Genomic DNA, 23,137 nt, shown 5'->3' on the forward strand with positions numbered 1-23,137 from the left:
TTAACATTTTCCATATTTTGTTGTGTTACAGCTTCATTCTAAAAATGATTACATACCCCATAAGGACAAAGCCAAAACTGTTTTTTTTTTATTTAGCAAATGTATTCAAACAAAAAAACAGAAATATAACTTTTACATAAGTATTCAGACCCTTTACTCAGTACTTTGTTGAAGCAACCTTGGCAGCAATTACAGCCAGGAGTCTTCTTGGGTATGATGCTACAAGCTTAGCACAGCTCTATTTGGAGAGTTTCTCCCATTCTTCGCTGCAGATCCTCTCAAGCTCTGTCAGGTTGGATGGGGAGCGTCGCTGCATAGCTATTTTCAGGTCTCTCCAGAGATGTTCAATCGGGCTCAAGTCCGGGCTCTTGCTGGGCCACTGAAGGACATTTAGAGACGTGCATTGTCTTGGCTGTGTGCTTAGGGTTGTTGTCCTGTTGGAAGGTGAACCTTCGCCCCAGTCTGAGGTCTTGAGCGCTCTGGAGCAGGTTTTCATCAAGGATCACTCTGTACTTTGCTCCGTTTATGTTTCCCTCGATCCTGACTAGTCTCCCAGGCCCTGCCACAGCATGATGCTGCCACCATCATGCTTCACCGTAAGGATGGTATTGGCCAGGTGATAAGCGGTGCCTTGTTTCCTCCAGACGAGACGCTTGGATTTCAGGCCAAAGAGTTCAATCTTGGTTTCATCAGACCAGGGAATCTTGTTTCCCATGGTCTAAGAGTACTTTTGGCAATCTCCAAGCGGGCTGTCATGTGCCTTTTACTAAGGAGTCGCTTTCGTCTGGCCACTCAACCATAAAGGCCTGATTGGTGGAGTGCTACAGAGATGGTTGTCCTTCTGGAAGGTTCTCCCTTCTCCACAGAGGAACTCTGGAGCTCTGTCAGAGTGACCATCGGGTTTTTGGCCACCTCTCTGACCAAGGCCCTTCTCCCCTGATTGCCCAGTTTGGGCGGGTGGCCAGCTCTAGCAAGTCTTGATGGATCCAAATTTCATCCATTTAAGAATGATGGAGGCCACTGTGTTCTTGGGGACTTTCAATGTTGCAGAAATTGTTTGGTACCCTTCCCCAGATCGGTGCCTCAACACAATCCTGTCTCAGAGCTCTATGGACAATTCCTTTGACCTCATGGCTTGCTTTTTGCTCTGACATGCACTGTCAACTGTGGGACCTTATATACACTGCGTGCACAATTATTAGGCAAATTGTATTCCTCTGGATTAATTTTATTGTTGAACAAACACAATGCTCTCAGTGTAACGGCTGTCTACGGAAGAAGTGGACCAAAATGCGGCGGAGTTAGGGTTCGTCATTTTTAATGTCACGAACACTATGCAATTCACAAAACAACAAAACTGACAGCCAACACAGTCCTGTCAGGTGCAACAACAGTGACAAGAACAATTACCCACACCACACAACGGAAACGTAGGCAACTTATGTGTGACTCCCAATCAACCACAACCCTCTACAGCTGTGCTTGATTGGAAGTCACACGGCCAAAATTAAATGAAACAATAAAACACTCACTCCCTTCTGCCACGTCCTGACCCAACTACACCCTCTACTGGTCAGGACGTGACAGTACCCCCCCCCTCAAGGTGCAGACCCCGGGATGCACCTAAAAAAAGGAAAACACAAAAAAAATTCCCAACAAAAAGGAACACCTAAACAATAAGGGAGGGAAGGGAGGGTGGCTGCCGTCACCGACGGCACTGTGCTACACCCTCCCTCCCCAACCCACCTATCCTGGAGGTGGCTCAGGTGCAGGACGTGGACCTCGCTCCACCTTCGTCGTCGCCCACTCTGTTGGCGCCGATCGCTGCGCCGGGCAGACGGGCCACTCGGGCTGACCCTGGCAGACGGACCACTCTGGCTGGGTCGGAAGACATGCGGGCCACTCGGGCTGGGTCGGAAGACATGCGGGCCACTCGGGCTGGGCCGGAGGACATGCGGGCCACTCGGGCTGGGCCGGAGGGCAGGAGGACCACTCGGGCTGGGCCGGAGGGCAGGAGGACCACTCTGGCAGATCCTGACAGGCCGGGCACCCTGGCAGATCAGGGCAGGCGGGCACCTCTGGCAGAACAGGGCAGTCCGGCCACTCTGGCAGAACAGGGCAGTCCGGCCACTCTGGCAGAACAGGGCAGTCCGGCCACTCTGGCAGAACAGGGCAGTCCGGCCACTCTGGCAGAACAGGGCAGTCCGGCCACTCTGGCAGAACAGGGCAGTCCGGCCACTCTGGCAGTTCAGGGCAGTCCGGCCACTCTGGCAGTTCAGGGCAGTCCGGCCACTCTGGCAGTTCAGGGCAGTCCGGCCACTCTGGCAGTTCAGGGCAGTCCGGCCACTCTGGCAGTTCAGGGCAGTCCGGCCACTCTGGCAGTTCAGGGCAGTCCGGCCACTGTTGACTGGCGGGCAGCTCCGACCACTGTTGACTGGCGGGCAGCTCCGACGACTGTTGACTGGCGGGCAGCTCCGACGACTGTTGACTGGCGGGCAGCTCCGACGACTGTTGACTGGCGGGCAGCTCCGACGACTGTTGACTGGCGGGCAGCTCCGACGACTGTTGACTGGCGGGCAGCTCCGACGACTGTTGACTGGCGGGCAGCTCCGACGACTGTTGACTGGCGGGCAGCTCCGACGACTGTTGACTGGCGGGCAGCTCCGACGACTGTTGACTGGCGGGCAGCTCCGACGACTGTTGACTGGCGGGCAGCTCCGACGACTGTTGACTGGCGGGCAGCTCCGACTCAGGATTCACCAGGCTGGGGAGACATAACGGAGGCCTGGCTCTGGGCGCAGGCCCTGGACTCACCAGTCTGGGAAGGCCCGCTGGAGGCCTGGTTTGAGGAGGTGGCACAGGAGAGACCAGGGTGGAGAGACCCAATGGAGGACCGGTCCGTGGAGGAGACACGGGCTTGACCAGGATAGGGAGATCCACTGGAGGACTGGTCCGTGGAGGAGACACGGGCTTGACCAGGATAAGGAGACCCACTGGAGGACTGGTCTGTGGAGGAGACACAGGTTTGACCAGGATAGGGAGACCCACTGGAGGACTGGTCCCTGGAGGAGACACGGGCTTGACCAGGATAGGGAGACCCACTGGAGGACTGGTCCGTGGAGGAGGCACGGGCTTGACCAGGATGGGAAGACATGCAGGAGGCTTGGTTCTGGGCGTAGGTACAGGATGTGCAGGGCTGGGAAGACATGCAGGAGGCCTGTTTCTGGGCGCAGGCACAGTCTTTACCAGACAACCAGCACGCACCTCAGGACGAGTATGGAGAGCTGCCTCAGGTGACATCATACCCACGACACGCTCATTAGGGCGAATGCCGTACTTTATGCACCACACTAGCAGCTCTCTCATCTCTCTCTCTCCTAATTTTCCCATTAACCCCGTCACAGTCTCTGTCTCATATCCCTCGCTCACCTCCAATGTCATCCCGACTGGCTCTGGTTCCGACCTCAGCTCCACCGACTGTCCCGTGTGCCCCCCCAATTTTTTTTTATTGGGGCTGCCTCTCGCGCTCGTTGCGCTCTCTCTCCTCGTAGTATCGCCTCTCCGCTCTCGCCGCTTCAATCTCCCACTGCGGGAGGCGATAATCCCCAGCCTGAGTCCATGGTCCCTCTCCGTCCAGGATCTGTTCCCACGTCCATTTGTCCATAACGCAGTAGTCCTGCTGCTCCTTCCTCTTCCGCCGCTTGGTCCTGGTTTGGTGGGTAATTCTGTAACGGCTGTCTACGGAAGAAGTGGACCAAAATGCGGCGGAGTTAGGGTTCGTCATTTTTAATGTCACGAACACTATGCAATTCACAAAACAACAAAACTGACAGCCAACACAGTCCTGTCAGGTGCAACAACAGTGACAAGAACAATTACCCACACCACACAACGGAAACGTAGGCAACTTATGTGTGACTCCCAATCAACCACAACCCTCTACAGCTGTGCTTGATTGGAAGTCACACGGCCAAAATTAAATGAAACAATAAAACACTCACTCCCTTCTGCCACGTCCTGACCCAACTACACCCTCTACTGGTCAGGACGTGACACTCAGTCAATCCAAAATGTTATTGAACCTCAAACCTGAATGTTTAACAAAGGAAAAGTGAGTTTTGCCTTTCTCATGGAAATATATAAGTGTGCACAATTATTAGTTAACTATTAGTGTGCAGAATTATTAGGCAACTAAATTACAAAAATAATTTCTCTCAACTCACTTGTTGATTCTCAATTTTTAGAGTAAGTGTAACAGATAAGTAACACAAAATGACAATTATATAACATTCTTGGCCTTTCAAAAATATTCAGTGACCAATATAGCCACCCTTATTTTCAAGAACTGCCATGAGCCTTCCATCCATGGAGTCTGTCAGTTTCTTGATCTGTTCACAATCAATTTTCGCTGAAGCAGCAACCACAGCCTCCCAAATGCTGTTCAAAGAGGTGTATTGTCTTCCCTCACTGTAAATCTCACGATTGAGAAGGGCCCACAAGTTCTCAATAGGATTTAAGTCAGGTGAGGAAGGGGTCCAGGTCGTTATTCAGGCATCTTTGAGGCCCTTGCTAGCTAGCTAAGCAGTGGAGTACTTGGATGCATGTGATGGAGCATTGTCCTGCATAAAGGTCATGGCCTTCTAGAATGCTGAGGACTTCTTCCTGTACCACTGTTTGACGAAAGAATCTTCCAGAAACTGGCAGTAGGTTTGGGAGTTGAGTTTCAGTCCATCTTCAACCCGAAAAGGTCCAACTACCTCATCCTCAATGATAGCAGCCCATACCAGTACCCCTCCTTCACCTTGCTGGCACCTGACTCAAAGTGGTGCCCTGTGTCCATTACTGATCCAGCCACGGGCCCATCCATTTGGTCCATCAAGAGTCATTTTCATTTAATCTGTCCATAGAACCTTTGGGAAAAGAAATACCTGAAGACAGATTTTTCAATCTTGACGCTTCAGCTTGTGAATCTTATTCAGTGGTGGTCTTGTTTCAGTCTTCTTGACCTTGGCCATGTCCCTGAGCACTTGACACCTTGAACTTTTGAACACTCCAGGTAGGTTGCAGTTCTGGAATACGGTGGCACTGGAGGATAATGGCTTCCTGGTAGTTTGACGTTTAATTCTTCTCAAGTCTTTTGCAGTTAATTTGCGCCTTTTCTTCCCCATGCGTTTTTTGCGCCCCAGTTGACTATTCGCAACAAAACGTTTGATTGTCCGGTGGTCACGCCTCAATAGTTTAGCTATTTAAAGAGTGTCGCATCCGTCTGAAAGGCATTTTACATTTTTGGCTTTTCAGTGTCAGTTAAATCCCTTTTTTGGCCCATTTTACCTGAGGTAATGAGGCTGCCTAATAATTATGCACACCTTGATATAAGGTGTTATTCACTTTCGCCACACCCTCCCTCATTACACAAATACATATCACCTGAAAATGATTAAATCCCATAAGCATTCAAGTTTATATGGTTTGGAGTTCGTCAATGTGAATAGAAATAATGATAAGATCAGAATACTCACTTGCCTAATAATTGTGCACGCAGTGTAGACAGGTGTGTGACTTTCCAAATCATGTCCAATCAATTGAATTTACCACAGGTGGACTCCAATCAAGTTGATGATCAATGGAAACAGGATGCACCTGAGCTCAATGTCAAGTCTCATAGCAAAGGGTCTGAATATTTACACTACCGTTCGAAAGTTTGGGGTGACTTAGAAATGTCGTTGTTTTAGAAAGAAAAGCACATTTTTTGTCCATTAAAATAACATCAAATTAATCAGAAATACAGTGTAGATGCTGTTAATGTTGTCAATGACTATTGTAGCTGGAAACTGCAGATTTGTTATGGAATATCTACATAGGCGTACAGAGGCCCATTATAAGCAACCATCACTCCTGTGTTCCAATGGCACGTTGTGTTAGCTAATCCAAGGTTATCATTTTAAAAGGCTAATTGATCATTAGAAAACCCTTTTGCAATTATGTTAACACAGCTGAAAACTGTTGTTCTGATTAAAGAAGCAATAAATCTGGCCTTCTTTACACTAGTTGAGTATCTGGAGCATCAGCATTTGTGGGTTCGATTACAGGCTCAAAATGGCCAGAAACAAAGAACTTTCTTATGAAACTCATCAGTCTATTCTTGTTCTGAGAAATGAAGGCTATTTCATGTGAGAAATTGCCAAGAAACTGAAGATAACGTACAACGCTGTGTACTACTCCCTTCACAGAACAGCGCAAACTGGATCTAACCAGAATAGAAAGTGGAGTGGGAGGCCCCGGTGCACAACTGAGCAAGAGGACAAGTACATTAGAGTGTCTATTTTGAGAAACAGACACCCCACAAGTCCTCAACTGGCAGCTTCATTAAATAGTATATGCAAAACACCAGTATCAACATCAATAGTGAACAGGCGACAGATGCTGGCCTTCTAGCTACTTTATTGAGGAAAAATGTACTTACTATGACTGTGAAATGTGCTTGTCCCACTTAGCTATCTTTAGATGAATGCACTAACTGTAAGTCACTCTGAATAAGAGCCTCTGCTAAATGACTAAAATGTTCAATGCACATGCCCTGTGTTACTTTGTTCCCCAGTCTCCCCTACATGCTAAACATTTCACTCACTTTCTTGTAACCTACTGTATGGAAACTCAAATAATGAAATCATGAATTAATTCAACCTACTGAATGCATGCATGACTGTAAGTCGCTTTGGATAAAATCATCTGCTCAATGGCATATATTATTATATTATTCTTACAAAGTTCAACTTCTCTCTTTTTTACAGTATCGTATTTAAATACAGTTATATTGACAACTGCAATGCAATATTTTCTGTATTACATGGTTAACTTTCAAGGGGGAAATGATCTTATTTCTGAACCTGCTGTATGTGAAATTAAAATAATATTTAAAAAATTTATTAGTAAATATAATTTTATACTAGAATGAAAACTTTGAATTGGGATTATCTCACTGTATTTAGTATATTTTTCGACCAGATACTATAACACTGCAGCCATATTGAAATGGCAGCTTGTTCATACAATTACAATCTTGGAGAACACATTTATGAATTTCATGGTCAAGCCAAATATAAGTTCCACAGAATGGAAAGAGACACGTGCTCACTCCCCCTGTCGGAGAAACTAGAGGGACATCAGGTTATTCAATTAAAGTTTTCAGCAAAATTATAAAACTATAGAATATTCAGACACTCCAATTGACAGACCACGTGTTCAGAAAGTGTCGAAAATTAAAGATGGCTAGCATGATACAGATACAATGTTGTAATGTCAGTTTCCCTGCACCCCCAGTGGGCTAGTAGTTACAATGTTGCACTGCCGAATGTAACAACTATCACGTGTTTAACTTTGCTCTTCAAAATTTCCCACACCATACGGTGAATTTATCATGTACAATACGAGTCACGATTACTTAAAACTATCACCAAGTATTTGTCTCCACGCATGCTCCGTGGTTATAGCCTACCAAAGTATCAGCTCAACAATTTTGATATTACAATGTAACTAAACTTAATTGAAGGACATTTTTAAACTCGAACAACAATGATTTCAGGATGATAAAAATGTCCTTACATGAAAAATATCCACTTTCATATGAACAATATGTTATAGCCTACTCTCGCAAACAGCTTTGGCCACACCTAGATCCTGTCCTATTTTCACAAAAAAAGAGAAACCTTTTCTTCTTGAGCATTTGTTTGTGTGCCGGTGAGTTCCCGGCTGTGTAACTTGATAGGGGGCTCTGAGAGGGAATAAGGGAATGTGTTACTGCAATGGAGCAGAATGCAATACAGGTAAAGCCGACACTCACTTTATATTATTTTGAAATAAATCGTGATTTTCCTATGCGCACGCATGCCACTTTTACCTGTTGATATCGAAAATAAACCGACTGTGTGTCGGTCTCATTTTGATATCAGTTTGCCCGTTTTCAAATCTGTAATTTTGTTTAGAATGTCGAATTGATTGTTATCCTATCAAGCTAAAAAGACTTTCGCAATTACAACTTTGCTGGATGAGTCACAACTTTCCAAGGGAGAAAATAGCTCGCTATGATATTTTGAAAGCCCCAAATTCCGCTGACATGATTATAGGATTTTATTGGTCAGGGTTTTCAATTTAATTCAACTTCAATATGTCTATATTTTCTTCTTGTTAATGATTGATTTCTTTGTGTGTCGTGTCGACTACTTACGTTCTCCCTCTCCCCCCACCCCCACATTTCCACATTAAAGACAATTTTATCTGGCGATTCCGCAATATTAAGAAACTTTTATGCTTGTTTTTCAACCAAATCGATGGTATTGTAACTTAAAATCAAGTTTGGAGTAAGTCGAAAATTAATATTTTACATTTGCAGTGACGTGATATTAAAGATAAAAATTTAATCTAAGGAACAAGGTGGAGCAGTTTATTTATCGAACAAATGGCCAACATATGGGTATGAAAAATCCCTGACATTATGTATCGTGTTTATTTGGTATAGCTCAAAATGGAATGTTAATATTGTGAGGAAATCGCTGTACTTTGTACTTGAAATTGCGAGGATTATCTTGATTGTATAATACTAGGCCCACCAAAAACTTCTGTCGAATTGTAGGACTTCAGTAACAGTAGGCCTATATTGGTTTTAAAATTAATATCAGAAATGTTGAACATGTATAGGCTATACTGCATTCATAATGATATTTAAGTTGTAGCGTATACAGTAATCATAGGTTTGTCAAAGTTATGGTGGATATTATGTTCCTCCTGTTCCAATTATCTAATGTCTAAGGATATAGGCCTACTTTTCCACTTCGTATAATGTTGTAATATTGTGTAGACAATGTTTTGTATAATACGAGATCCAAGGTCACACTGTTATTTTGCAGAAAGAACACATTTTCTATTCGTTTCTCAATTTCTGGAACAGCAGTGCAGGCTATATCAAATTCCAACATGAGCATTAACGTAGCCTTTATGTAGGTTCGTTTTTTTCCCCTTAAATCCTTCTCAAAATTGAAAATCCAGTTTTATGTGGTTTAAGGATTTACTGTAAAATCAGCCTTGCCTCGTTTTCACCACTAGTTGGCTAAGTGATCAACGTGTGCACGCACAGCTCTGTTCCTGCTGCATTGGAAGGGGGGTAGCGGACGGGTTTGCCGACAATGGGCGGGTACGAGGGGTGCGAATTTTCCGCATTTAGGCAGCTAGGATATACCCTATAATAGACCTACAGGGGTGTTAATTGATTTATTATATATTTTTAGATTAGGCCCTCAGAGTTTGTAAAGGTCTATATGAATGAAAATAGCCTATTACAACACATTTCTTCATAGTTTTGATTCATGACAAAACAAGTGTTTTATGTTGGATATCCAATTGTATCCTTTTATTTTTATAACCCTTTCACGGCTTTGAAAATATGTATACAGTCACATCATACTGTCTGTGAATAAGGATTGCCTACAAAATTGATTCATATTTTGGAATGGTTATTGGTGCATGGTGACGCTAGAGTAGAAAGCAGAGCGGTATCTCTGTATTTGGCCTAATTCAGATGATTGAAAGCCATTGTAATTTAGTGAAAATGGCCACTAGCAGCGAGGTTGCTCTCATATAGAGAGCCATAGATTGAGCAGAACAACATATGCATGAACTAATGTTGATAAATGGGGAGGAATGCAGGCCTTTGTCAGGAACATTTTGTGGAATCTGAAAGTTTATGTTTATGGCCCAAATGGATAATTGGTATCATGTGAAGGAGTGTTTCTGTGTGCGAGTTGTTTAACATTGAAATTATTCACATGGAAGGGATGACATCTGTATTTGTTTGAGTTTTGCAATTTAAATTAAACTTCCCGTGTCTAGATTACGGAAATTTGTGATGGGCTCAATACTTAGTTGTACTATTAGCTTTTTAAAATGTATTATTTTTAAAATGTATTTAACTAGGCACGTCAGTTAAGAACAAATTGTTATTTACAATGATGGCCTAGTTGTACTGGGTGATAACTCACGAAACTAGAACAAAAGAAGACCATGATTTCTGGGATATTTCACGAAATGTAATCCATACAAGGGTCCTTTGGATGAAGGATTATTGACATATATTTGACATTTGTATCTTCAAGCAAAATTGAAAAATTATTAATTGAAGTTGGAATATTTGTGACATTTTGGCCTTACCAAGGCTTCTAAGAGCGTATTAAACATAATACACACTACGGGCATTACAAAGTTCCAGAGTGAGATTTCAGATACTTTTAGAGTTAGGATCCAATTTGTAAGCATTACCAACCGACTGAATGTGAAACTATATACAAAATTGTCGCCCTCTGCTGGTGATTTGCAGGATGTACAATGATCCAAGTATGATGGCTGTGATTGGTTTACATTGCCTGTTCGACAATATAATCTTATCTTTTCATAAAAAAATAGCCAAATCATACTTTTTATTGTCTCAGTGTTCATGTTTATATTCCTGAATTAATGTAAGAAAATAGTTTTTTAAATCAAAATACTACTCATATTACTGAGCAAGCGGTAAAGCTACAGAGGAAACAGAGGCTTAAAGGCAAAATGTCCCAAATGTTTAAACTTCAATTAATTATTCCTCAATTATGCATTAAAATTCAAATGTCAACAACCCTTCTTCCAAAGGACCCTTCTATTGATTACATTTTGTGAAAATACTAAAAATCATGGTCTTGTTTTGAGGAATCACCCTATTATTCAAGTGGTATATTTTTTTATGTTTTAAGGAAGTTGATTTATATAGCAGTTGTCAGGAGCTTAGTATTTCAAATATTCTGAACTAAATTCTTAACAATTTGAGTAAGATATGTGGAGCTTTTCAAGTCCTAGTCACATGATTATTGTTCCCAGTATAATTGTGGAATACATTACAAGTACACATGGTTTTGTTGTTTGTTAAACTAATCTTTAACAGAGTTGTATTCATACCATATTACAATTTAGCTTAAATGGACTTCATGAAAATCAAATGGGGGAACAAGGCTCCATTTACATTATGGATCAAGGTTGATTCAGATCACATGCCCTGTCATTGAACAGACGGGAATGGTTGAATTACTCTGACCCCTCTCTCTCGCTCACACAGTGGTTAGGTGCTCCCTCCTGCCTGCGTGGCTCATTTGCCTTCTATAAGTCAGTGAGCTGTGGGGCCGGGTCCGCTGCTCAGGTCTGGAAACTGGGGGAGTTCTACTATGTCCGCTGTGGACCTGAGGAACCTGTGGGCATTGCTGAGGTATGAATTCTAAAACTCTGTTAGTCTGCACATGATACTTGCCATACCAGGGGTGTATTCAGGGTGGTGACTGTGTAGAACGTTGCAGATGGAACCTCAATACCTGTTCTTCCCTAAGGATTTCTACCTGATTTTGAACGTTCTGTAACATTGCACCCTCATGAACAGGCCCCAGAGTTTTGGGATTAATTCCTCCTTGTGCCACTGTACTGATTACGTATTTATTGTAAGTCGCTCTGGATAAAAGCATCTTCTATGTATTTCTTATTTCAGGTGATGTTACTGTGGGAGGACCAGGCCCAGTGCCATCTGCTGGCCAGCTCCAGACTGTACTTCCTCCCTGAGGATACTCCCAAAGGCAGAACCAGAGAGCATGGAGAGGTGGGTGGGGGCAGGGCACCACCAAGCTTGATCGTTTTTCATAATGTAGAAGTGTTCTAAACTATAAAAATGTTAAAACCATGTACATTTTAAAGTCTACATTACTGTAAACACGGAGTGTGGTTGTCATACTCTGTTTCACCAAGAATCGCACAAAATTACCGGCCATATGTCATTGCTAGACTAGTATTTCATATATAGCGGAACTCATGAAAGGACATACAGTTCTGTGCATTTCTTCGATAGTCAAATTTTGTCTTGGGTTGATGCAATAATGGATTGAGTGTGCCTGGCTTTTAGCCTACTTGTTTAACCACAAGTATTTCACAATCTCAATTTACAAATGGTTGCCCAATAACTAACTATTAACAAGAATCATTAGATTGATGTCACTTTTCCCTTCTTATTTGTGAAATGTTTTCAATCAACTTGCACAATTCATGTATAATAAATGCATTCTTACTAAAGTCTGTTCTTCATACCAAAAGTTTTAAAAGTGCATAGGTATGGCAAAGAGTAGTTCTATGAGATGTTATACTTGTATTTTTTTATTGATTCCATTCCATTTTTTTTGTTGTTGCTGGGATCATGAATCCCAGGTTTTCCAAAGTCTCCTATTTCACTATAGTGTTAATCATAGTGAAAAATAACATCTTTAGAGGGGAGTCATGGTAAAAAATACCTGTTCCAGTTTGTTGTTCATGTAGTCACCTATAGTTGGAGGTGGAATGTGAAAAATGTGTGAGATAGAAGCCAGCTTGCTTCTATCAGTGGTGTAGGGTTGTCAGTGCCTGAGGCAGAAGTGCTGTGGATCATTGTCACTAGTGTCAAACGGGTCTGGGAGGCGTAGGAGAGCTCTGATGTCTCCTCATGTGCCACAGGCCATTGGTACTCTGACTGGGGGGAACTTAATCTGGTCCTATGTGGTGAAGAACTGTAAACCAACCACATTCTCTGTGTCCCCTAAAGAAATGGTTTAGGGTTAGTAGGGTTACTAATTTAGTAAAGCTCAAGGGAATTTCTTCACAGCAATGTGTTTTTGCATGGGATGTATTTCCTTGATTCTTAAAAAAAAAAAAATATTGGTGGCTCTTTCTTTGAGGAGGGTATGCACAAATAAAGTAGTATGGCTTTAATGAGGATCTAAGTGCGTGTGTGTGTGTCCCTCAGGATGAGGTGTTGGCTGTCTCTAAGAAGATAGTGGTGCGGGTGGAGGATCTGGTGAGGTGGACCTGTCCGGAACCTCAAGGGTGGAAAGGAGGCAGCCAGAAGTCCAGCAGGAACAACGGTCATCACAAACCCACCCCTATCATTACCAACGGAGCCCCAACGCCACTCAAAGAGAAGGCTGAGAGTGAGCGTCTAGGGGTCAAGGTGCTCAGCTACCCCCAGTACTGCCGCTTCCGCTCCCTGCAGAGGCGCATCCAGGACGAGGTAGGGTTGGGGCTCCAGAACCCCCATTTGCTGGCCCTGGGAGGGATCAAGGTGGCCCAACACAACACACAGGTCCTCTACTGCCGGGATACCTTCAACCACCCCACCCTGGACAGCAACACCAGTGTCTGGACACAACTGGGTGAGCGGCAGGCTGGGGGAACTTGATCTCTCCATTCATGTAAATGTGGCCATTGGCTGAAGTGCTTATATTTTTTAACCCTAATTAGGCAATGGAATCTAAAATGTGTGGACAATAAATTGAAATGAATTAATGCAACCTTAAACTATTATATTAACTCATTTACTGTATGTTGTGGTCATCTTGTAGGGAACACAGCATGTGCTGAAATTATGGGATCCTAAAACAATGTTATTTTGTACTTAGTTCAATGTTTTTTGAAAGGCAAATGATGATCTTATTTTGAATTAGGATTAAATGTATATCTCTCATTCCAAGGATGCACCTCTCTTAGCTTGAAGGGGCGACCCCGCAAGAGGAGAGGCAGGCCAGAAGGCCAGAAAGCTGTGGAGCCACCAGCCCTCAACCAATCAGAGTCCTGGATAGAGAGAATGAAGGTACACTTTGTTTTGTTCTAGAAACTGTTGATATGGCTACTTAACTTTATAACTTACTTTCGGATGTCTTATTATTCACCTCATATTTACTTAGAAATTACTTAATATCATAGTAATTACCTTTAGGTTTCTTTGTTATGAAATGCATCACAATACACTATTTATGCCAAGTAGTTACTATTCTTAGACGTGAAAATTCCACATTTCCTAATAGACACAAACTGTAATGGGGCTGTACAGCATTACTAGATGTAGAATTGTTATAACATTATGTATCCTGTAGGAGAATGTGATGGGCAGTGTGGAGATGCACTGTGAGGAGGCCTGTCTCCCCCACTCTGATGAGCAGCTGTTCCTGGATCAACTCTACTGCTACATGGAGAGCTGCGGCTCACCCATCAGCAAGGTGCCCAACCTCGGCTTCAAGAAGAGTGAGTTGCTCACTGATGACTTTATCAACCAACATTAATACTCCTACCAAAGGTTTTGAATACAAAGGGTCCTTTGCTGTACTTTCAGTTTGATTTGATGAGTTTTCCCTACGGAATGAAATAAAATGTTCCCACCATGCAGTTCTGTTTTTGAACAAGCTGTATATCTGTCAGCGTTGTAAACCAGACCATCAAGGCCACAGCTCCTAGGACCTATGGTATGCTTAAACACTCTTATCTGTCTCCGTGTCTACAGTTGACCTGTTTGTCATGTACTCTGTAGTCAAACGGCTGGGCGGCCATGAGAGGGTGAGTAGTGAAGGCCATCGTTCTGTATCATCCACATATCTTGTACAGTAGTGGTACGATTGCAAAATCTAAGCAAATTAGTTAGAAATGTTTATGGAAATAATTAACGGTCTAAAAACGACTTAAACCATTTACAATCTCTCTCCTGTAGGTGACGTCCCAGCGTCTGTGGAAGAAAGTGTATAATGAACTAGGAGGAAGCCCGGGCAGCACCAGCGCTGCCACCTGCACCCGGAGGCACTATGAGAGGTGAGGCAGGAACACTGCTGGTGCCCAGACCAGTTTACATTGTGCCCCACCTAAAGCATGCCTATTCTTCTTGTGACAAAAGGAAACCATGTTTATAACTACAGTGCACAATATAACCCAGGCTTCAGCTGTGAGAAATGCTGATTCAGGGTTCTGATACGATTTAATAAACAAATTCAATATATACTATTTCTCTAGAATGATAGGCTAATGCAGGGGTCTCCAACCTTTTCTAGCATGAGAGCTACTTTTAAAAAATTAAACGTTGCGAGCTATTCTTTTTTTTTTTCTAGCTATCAAATGGGCACATTCTTCTCTTCTCCCCTGCAACTCTTCCCCGGGTCCTTAGTGTACAAGAGGAAGTAGTGCACTGTTTCCTGTCAATATACCTGGTAAAATAATGGTTAATAAACAACTCTATAAAAGCTGTAATTTCTTTCCGAAGTTCTGTTTTATGTTTTCCCAAATCATGTTTTCTGTTGTATTTTTCCTGGTTTAGATTTGTTTGTCAAAATTACAATTGTTCATAGAGAAACAACAAAATTGGATGGCAATGCTTAAATCACATCAGAAGACAATTTTTTATTTTTTTATTTTTTATTTTTTAGGTCTGGAAGGAAACAAACACATTGAGTTTTGAGTGTAATTCCCCTTTAATTACTGATCTGGCCCTTTAATTGCACATCTAGTGAATGAAGAATGTGGCGTCTAATCTGCCTGTCTAGTGATGGTTCTGTACTGCTGCTGATGATTTCATGGCAAAGTTTGCAAATAAGACACAAATGATATACTTACTCATAATATACAGAGCATTCGGATATTAATCAGACCCCTTGACTTTTTCCCACATTTTGTTGTTACAGCCTTATTCTAAAATGCATAATAATAAAAAAAAAGATTTTTATAAAATATCACATTTACGTAAGTGTTCAGACCCTTTACTCAGTACTTTGTTGAAGCACCTTTGGCAGCAATTACAGCCTCAACTTCTTGGGTATGATGCTACAAGCTTGGCACACCTGTATTTGGGGAGTTTCTCCCGTTCTTCCCTGCAGATCCTCTCAAGTTCAGTCAGGTTGGATGGGGAGCATTGCTGCACAGCTATGTTCAGGGCTCTCCAGAGATGTTCGATCGGGTTCAAGTCCGGGCTCTGGCTGGGCCAGTCAAGGACATTCAGAGACTTGTCCCGGAGCCACTCCTGCATTGTCTTGGCTTTGTGCTTAGGGTTGTTGTCCTGTTGGGAGGTGAACCTTCGCCCCAGTCTGAGGTCCTGAGCGCTCGAGCAGGTTTTCATCAAGGATTTCTCTGTACTTTGCTCCGTTCATCTTTCCCTCTGCCCTGTCCCCAGTCCCTGCCGCTAAAAAACATCCCCACAGCTTGATGCTGCCACCACCATGCTTCACCGTAGGGATGGTGCCAGGTTTCCTCCAGACGTGACGCTTGGCTTTCAGGCCAGAGAGTTCAATCTTGGTTTCATCAGACCAGAGAATCTTGGTATGTCCTTTAGGTGCCTTTAGGCAAACTCCAAGCGGGCTGTCATGTGCCTTTTACTGAGGAGTGGCTTCCGTCTGGCCACTCTACCATAAATGCCTGATTGGTGGAGTGTTGCAGAGATGGTTGTCCTTCTGGAAGGTTCTCCCATCTCCCCAGAGGAACTCTAGAGCTCTGTCAGCGTGACCGTTGGGTCCTTGGTCACCTCCCTGACCAAGGCCCTTCTCCCCTGATTGCTCAGTTTGTCCGGGCGGCCAGCTCTAGGAAGAGTCTTGGTGATTCCAAACTTCTTCCATTTAAGAATGATGGAGGCCACTGTGTTCTTGGGGGCATTAAATGCTGCAGAAATATTTTGCTACCCTTCCCCAGATCTGTGCCTGGACACAATCCTGTCTCGGAGCTCTACGGACAATTGCTTTGACCTCATGGCTTGGTTTTTACTTTACATGCGCTGTCATCTGGGGGACCTTATATAGACAGGTGTGTGGCCATGATTTGGAAAGGCAATCAATATAATCATCTCAATGATGATCAATGGCAACAGGATGTGCCTGAGCTCAATTTCGAGTCTCATAGCGAAGGGTGTGAATACTTATGTAAATAAGGTATTTAAGTTGTATTTTTTTAAATACATTTGCTAAGATTTCTACAAACCTGTTTTTGCTTTGTCATTATGTGGTATTGTGTGTAGATTGAGGGGGGGGGAAATGTATTCATTCAATTTTAGAATAAGGCTGTAATGTAACAAAATGTGGAAAAAGTCAAGGGGTCTGAATACTTTCCGAAGGCACTGTACGTCTGCCAGGTAAGCCTATTTTGCAGTTAACATTTAATTTGAAGGTTTTGGGGAAAATATTTCTGTCAACCCACAAGATGGTTATCACATCAACTGGCTACACACGGAGTGATAGACAAACGCGCTCACTACACAGACAGGGGCAATATTGTTGGAAATGAATTAGCAGATATTGTGTTTAGGTTTGGCTTTTTAAGACAATAGTGGCTAACCAGGGGTGGGATAATGTAAATGTTGCGTTGATAGCAGCTGAGAGCTTGCAGGGGGGTGTCACCAGTCCCAGACTTGCGAGATTTGTTTATGACCGCTTGTGGTGGAACACGTGAAAATTGCTTTTACTTTCAGAATTGTTTGGCTAGTTACTCATTGGTGGGCTGACCTATTAGAGATTCCTAGGCTAATGGGATGTACAGTACCTGGTTGAAATCCACTGCATTTTAGGCTTTTCGGCATTGATGTTTCCTTACAAAACGTGTTTTTCATTTTGGAACTTTTGGTTTTGTGTTTGCCTCAGGCTGATGCTTCCCTATGAGGAACACATAAATGGAAGAGGAGCAGAACTCAAACTCCCAGCATCCACTGGGCCTATCCGGGGCAGGGGGAGGAGACCGCTGGTGAAGAGGACTGCAACCCCCACCCCTCTTCCAGTAAGTGTCAGCTCATCTCTCATACCACATACAGTTCATTGTTGACTTGCTCAGTTCATGTCAGTCATCTGATATTTAATATGCTGTCATCGCTAGTTGTCTTGGCTTGACCTGAATCTGATGTAAATTAATGTATTCTATTACATTATAGAGACTAACATGAGAATCATTCAGAACGTGTAACTGAATCCATCCTCATGTATGGCATCTCTCTCTCACTAGACTATTTCTCCAGACGGTGTGGTGGTAGTGAAGAGGGGCAGGGGCAGACCTCCAGGCAAAAAGAACCAAGCCAAACTTCTAGCTTCCAAGGCCAGTCCAGTGGTCCTATCTCCCCCAGCCAAACCCAGCCTGGACCTGGGGTCCCAACCCCTGCAGGACCCCTCTCTCCAGTCCCTGTCTGTGTTCCAGGGGCTAAACCTGGCCAACATGCCACTAACCCCAGACCTGTCCCCAATGTCTGCCCCCTTCCTCCCCCTCCTGCCCAAAATGGAGAGGGAGGTAAAGGTGGCGAATGGGGATACTCTAGCACCATCACCCACTCTGTCTCCTGCAAATCTCCTGTCTGATCTCCCCAGGCTCCACGCAGGGGGCTCCCTAGGAGGGTTCAGGCCCTCTAAAGGCCTCTGTCCCCTGGATCTCTTTAGGAGCCGACTGGGCCTCAATAGCTTGGACAGCCCTAGTCTAAACACCCAGGACCCTGCCTCCCACCAGCCCTCTAGCTTCCACCTCCAGGCCAAGGCAGGGAGCTCAGACACCCCCCTTCCCAATGGGGACCAGCCCCATCCGCAGTCTCACCACCAGCCCCACCACCAGTGCTTGGGGTGTGGGCTTGATGAAGCAACCCAGGGGGGGGGCAGCAGCAGTACCAGCACCAGGGAGGGCCGTAGCAGCCGGCCTCCCCTGCCCCCTCTCCGGGTCCTACCCCTGGATCTGGACTGCAGCCTGCAGGTGCGCCAGCTGATGCATACACGGCTGGGCTTGGCCCAGCTTCACTCCTTCACCAAGCGGCTGTCGGAGGTCTTAGCCCAGGACCTGAATGGCAAGCCCTGTCTACCCATCACCCCTCCCCCAGAGCAGGCCCTACCGCTCAACCTCAGCAAGCGCTCCACCACCAGAAGATCTGCCTCTGATACTGGCTCCAGGATGGCTGCAGGGGATCAGGAAAACGGTGACACCACACTCCCCTTAGCTAAAAGGCATAGAATGGAGTCGTGCGAGGAGGCTGAGGACCTGAGCTCACCCAGCAGGGCCAGGGCTTTCCTCCTGGAGCTGCCTTGTCACACCACCAGCCCAGACATCAATTCTCCACCTCCACCTCCCCCGCTCTGCCTCACCGAGTCTGGGGAGGGTTCTGGAGACACCCCTCTGGGAGAACCAGGGCAGGACGTCTGACTCTGAGCCAGTAATCCAGGTGAAGGTGGAAAAGGACTGGAGGGAGAGCAGCTTTGTGGCGGTGGAGCCTGTGGAAGACTGCTCTGTAAGAACAGAACAGGAGAGGGTGGAGAAAGGGGGAGAAAATATAAAAATGTGGGAGAATGGGAAAGAAGAGAAGATGGAGGTTGAAACTGTTCAAATGGAGGATGGTATACAACAGCAATCGGAGGATGGAGAAAAGGCAGTAGTGGAGGAGAGTAAACTGGAGAGGGTAGAAGAAGAGTGTAAAACCATAAATATGGAGGATGCTGTATCAGAGAGGGGACTGAGGACTCTTTAGCCCACTCTACAAGTGGCTCTGGGGGCCAACAGGTGGATGAGGAGATGTAATGTTGAGGCTTCTGTTAAAGGGCTGCCCAGTTCTGTCCTGCCTCCAACCCAGGCCCAGCCAAGGTGCCTGAACACCTGCACACAACCCCAACAGCCTCATGACTAACACCGACAATCACTCCTCCACTCTACCTTATGTGGGAGAACTCTCAAACATACAAAGACTAATCCTGTGAACTCGGTAATGACACACACACACCTTTGAAAACACTGCCATTTGCCTTGATGACACTATTCAATTATCTAATTCTGTACATTGTATGATACTATGCATAATACAACTTTCGGGCTTCATCTAACTTGAATTATGTAGCTATATTAAAGCTTAACTTGTATTCTACGTTCGTAGAAAATACTATATATTTTTTTGTTCTTCTTACTGTTAAATTAAGTATATTACAAAACAATCAGTAGGTCAGATTTTTTTTATAACAATCCACTCCCATTCCTGGGCCCAGTTTTCCAAAAGCATCTTAAGGATAAGTTAATTGTTAGAACCATAGGATCAAGGATACAAAAATATGTGCCTTAAATCTCTTGTGCTCTGATTTGTAGTCATTCAGAGTCACACACATAGCAACAACCAGGAAAACATCTGTTTGTTTTCCAGTAGTGCCCTTCAGTCTTGCATTTACTTCCTGTTTGTTTCCAACAGCAGCATGATTTGCACTCCTACTGTACTGGTTCCCTTTCCTTCCTTTAATGCGGAAGTCACTTACAATATTTATTCATTTTCCTCTCTGATGCCAATTTTAATGTATTTTAATGTCTGTCTAGTTTCAAAAAAAATATTCTGACACCACTGGCCTGGTTAATGTTAGATTTAGTCGTTGTTGCCTTATTCCGAGTCAATTGACACCAGTAATTCTGTCAGACAGATATCTGAAATGCCATATTTTGTTTACGGTAAACTGGGGTGTGCCCAGACCAGATGTACAGTAGCAGGTGGATTTTATTGACTATCAGCACCAAAGGTGTTACTGTTTGATTACCATAAAGAGAGTCAAGGTTCTCTTGGCTGTTGAATTTTACAAAAAATATAATTTTTCTAAAACCTACAAGTTTTCCTGTTGATATCCTTATTAAATATTTGGTTAAACGATTACATCTGGTTTCGGCGCAACCTGTTTTTATATTGAGCGTTTATCCTCATTGCAGCCTAGTCTATTTCTTTGTTTAAAAATGTCAGCATACCATTGAGGTGAACGGTCCACATGCCGGCCATTGGGTGAGATGGCAAAATGTTCTAGTTTATTGTGTAGCTCACACATAATTTTGGTGTGACAAGTTCTTCATTGAGTTGAATAGGTATTTAATGCTTTTACTTAAATAGTTTGTGTAGCTTTTGATATTATTTGAATTCTATAGAGTTTAAGATCAAATGTTTACATTCAATTATGCATGTAGAACAAAATCAACTTTAATATAATTTTTGTTGCATCTTAAGTACTTTTGAATACTGTCTGACTGGTACTTTATTAGTTGGTTCACAGTAAACCAACTTCTGGAATGGTTAAAATGGGAAAAAGTGTATCTTCATTCAACTTTAAAATATGGATGATTGCAGCATATGGAATTGATTTGCAGTTGACTCCGATCAACTGGCTTTTCTTTTCCCCCTTGTTTTATTTCTTGAACACCTGCTACAGAGTTAATGTCATGTAGTTATGTCTTTATTTAAATCTGTGTATCAGTTGAGCTCATCTTGTTCATGGAAGAAATCTGTCTCAAGTATTCATTTCTCTGTGTATTAGAGTACGGCCAGTGCCGTGCCACATCTTGACTCCTGTACTCGATGACAATTTGATTTATATGGTTGTTTCAACCATTTGTTTTAACACTGTATATTAAAGATGTTTTGTAGATTTTTGTAGGACTTTATAGACTGAGTATACAAAATATTAAGAACATCTCTTTCCATGACAGACTGACCACTGAGTCCAGGTGACAGCTATGATCCGTTATTGTTAAATCCACTTCAATCAGTGTAGATGAAGGGGAGGAGACAGATTAAAGAAGGATTTTTTTTATTATTATTATTATTTATTTTTTTAAGCCTTGAGACATGGATTGTGTATATGTGGCATTCAGAGGGTGAATGGGCAAGACAAAAGATTTAAGTGCCTTTGAATGGGGTATGGTAGTAGGTGCCAGGCACACCGGTTTGTGTCGAACTGCAATGCTGCTGGGTTTTTCACACTCAACAGTTTTCCGTGTGTATCAAGAATGGTTCACCACTCAACGGACATCTAGCCTGGATGTGGGAAGCATTGGCGTCAACATGGGCCAGCATCCCTGTGGAACGCTTTCGACACCTTGTAGAGTCCATTCCCCGATGAATTGAGGATGTTCGGAGAGCAAAATGCCAACTCAATATTAGGGAAGGTGTTCCTAGTGTTTGGTATACTCAGTGTAAATCTTCAAGGAGCTGTTTTGCCAGACACAGTGACTAATCCTGGACTTAAGCTATTTCAATGGAGAGTCTCCATTGAGCTTGGTTTTTAGTCCAGGAATAGGGTTAATCTGTGTCTGGGAAATCACCCCTTTATTGTAGGAAAAGGTATCTTCCTGCGTCTCTTTCTGTAATGCAAGAAGTATAGAGACCCACAGTTTCCTAAATTGACCACTAGATGGAGACCACAGGCCAGCACTGTCCTATGCGAGGCCTGACTGTTCTACAGTCCTGGAGGGACTGTAGAAGGATATTCTACACTACAGAAGTAACTGCTGAGTTTGCTACAATGCAAAAAAATATCAGTGCCGATATATTAAATAATTGAACAGCCCAGAGATCTGGATTCACAAAGAATAGATCGGAATTTCAGTAGGCCTTGCACTTGGGTATGTGTCAATTGAGAAAGTGTTTTGGTAACCTCAAGGCATAGTGGTCTGGGGGTATCGCAAATAATTTCTTGAGACATTCCAGAGAAATGGATGACGTGTGTGTGTGGGGGGGCAAGCAATTATTTTAAAAAATATACAATTTACTTTCAGTAGCCCTAGTATTGCTTTAGTGCAGGGCTGGGCAAATCCAGTCCTCAAGGGCCTGATTGGTGTCACATTTTCTCTCCATCCCTAGCAAACACAGCTGATTAATCAAATTGCATTCTAAATGAAGATCATGATTAGGTGACTATTGGAGTCAGGTGTGTTAACTCGGGCTGGGGCAAAACTGTGACACCAATCAGGGCCTCGAGGACTAGAATTGCCTACCCCTGCTTTAGTGTATTCTTTATTCTTCATGCCTTATGAATTAATTGAATGTCCCACAAGCACACAAATACTTGCATGCTTTTCCACATCAGATACACCCTGCATTCCTGTTGATGGAAGCGGCTCCTGTATTCAATGCCACAGCCAGGCTGGACACTTTGTGTAAACAGTCACAGCAAAAAGGAAATGAACACATTCCAGAAGCCACCAGATCATTGCTTTGTTGTTCTTGGCACCACACAGTAGAGAGTTAACTGGGGTTCAGGTATGGGCAGAGATGTGTTATTGTCCGTTTAGCCATGTCATGGACAAGGGTCACTTTTTGTATTTCTTTCTATAACAGGGATTGCTGGGCTGCATTTTTGGAGCCGGTTTTGTCGAATACGAAATTCCTGTCATTCAGCTACTATCTGTGGTCCGATTTTGTTTTCCAACTTAGAACGCTCTCTATGAGTCCAGGCTTCACTGGTCTGGTATGTGGATTGTATTTTTCCTGCACAGCAAGAAGTTAACCCTTTGGGAGTTATAAATGTTAGTTCTGTAACGCTGGCCTCCTTGT

General features: G+C 43.6%; 1 protein-coding gene across 2 annotated transcripts; it reads left to right on the plus strand.

Annotated features, from left to right (window-relative positions):
* The first annotated feature begins 7,666 nt into the window (after positions 1–7,666).
* LOC106568008 (AT-rich interactive domain-containing protein 5B) lies at positions 7,667–21,235 on the plus strand. 2 transcript variants are annotated; one of them, XM_014137987.2, is made up of 10 exons: positions 7,667–7,823; positions 11,135–11,281; positions 11,555–11,662; positions 12,833–13,238; positions 13,557–13,675; positions 13,959–14,106; positions 14,363–14,415; positions 14,567–14,664; positions 17,466–17,598; positions 17,821–21,235. In XM_014137987.2, exons 1-10 carry the CDS (start codon positions 7,803–7,805, stop codon positions 18,991–18,993), a joined length of 2,406 nt encoding a protein of 801 aa, XP_013993462.2. In that variant the 5' UTR covers positions 7,667–7,802; the 3' UTR covers positions 18,994–21,235. The 2 variants fall into 2 exon arrangements, with proteins under 2 accessions (XP_013993462.2, XP_045549509.1); XM_045693553.1 differs by lacking the exon at positions 7,667–7,823 and adding an exon at positions 8,267–8,357.
* The last annotated feature ends 1,902 nt before the right edge of the window (positions 21,236–23,137 follow it).

This window comes from Salmo salar, chromosome ssa13 (assembly GCF_905237065.1).
Source record: "Salmo salar chromosome ssa13, Ssal_v3.1, whole genome shotgun sequence".
Classification (NCBI taxonomy): domain Eukaryota; kingdom Metazoa; phylum Chordata; class Actinopteri; order Salmoniformes; family Salmonidae; genus Salmo; species Salmo salar.

Excerpts from the sequence above, each read along its gene's own strand:
- LOC106568008 (XM_014137987.2), top strand. The coding sequence starts at position 7,803 with ATGGAGCAGAATGCAATACAG. Across the intron at positions 13,239-13,556 it reads CAGTGTCTGGACACAACTGG|GATGCACCTCTCTTAGCTTG; the intron begins GTGAGCGGCAGG and ends TCTCATTCCAAG. Across the intron at positions 13,676-13,958 it reads CCTGGATAGAGAGAATGAAG|GAGAATGTGATGGGCAGTGT; the intron begins GTACACTTTGTT and ends TGTATCCTGTAG.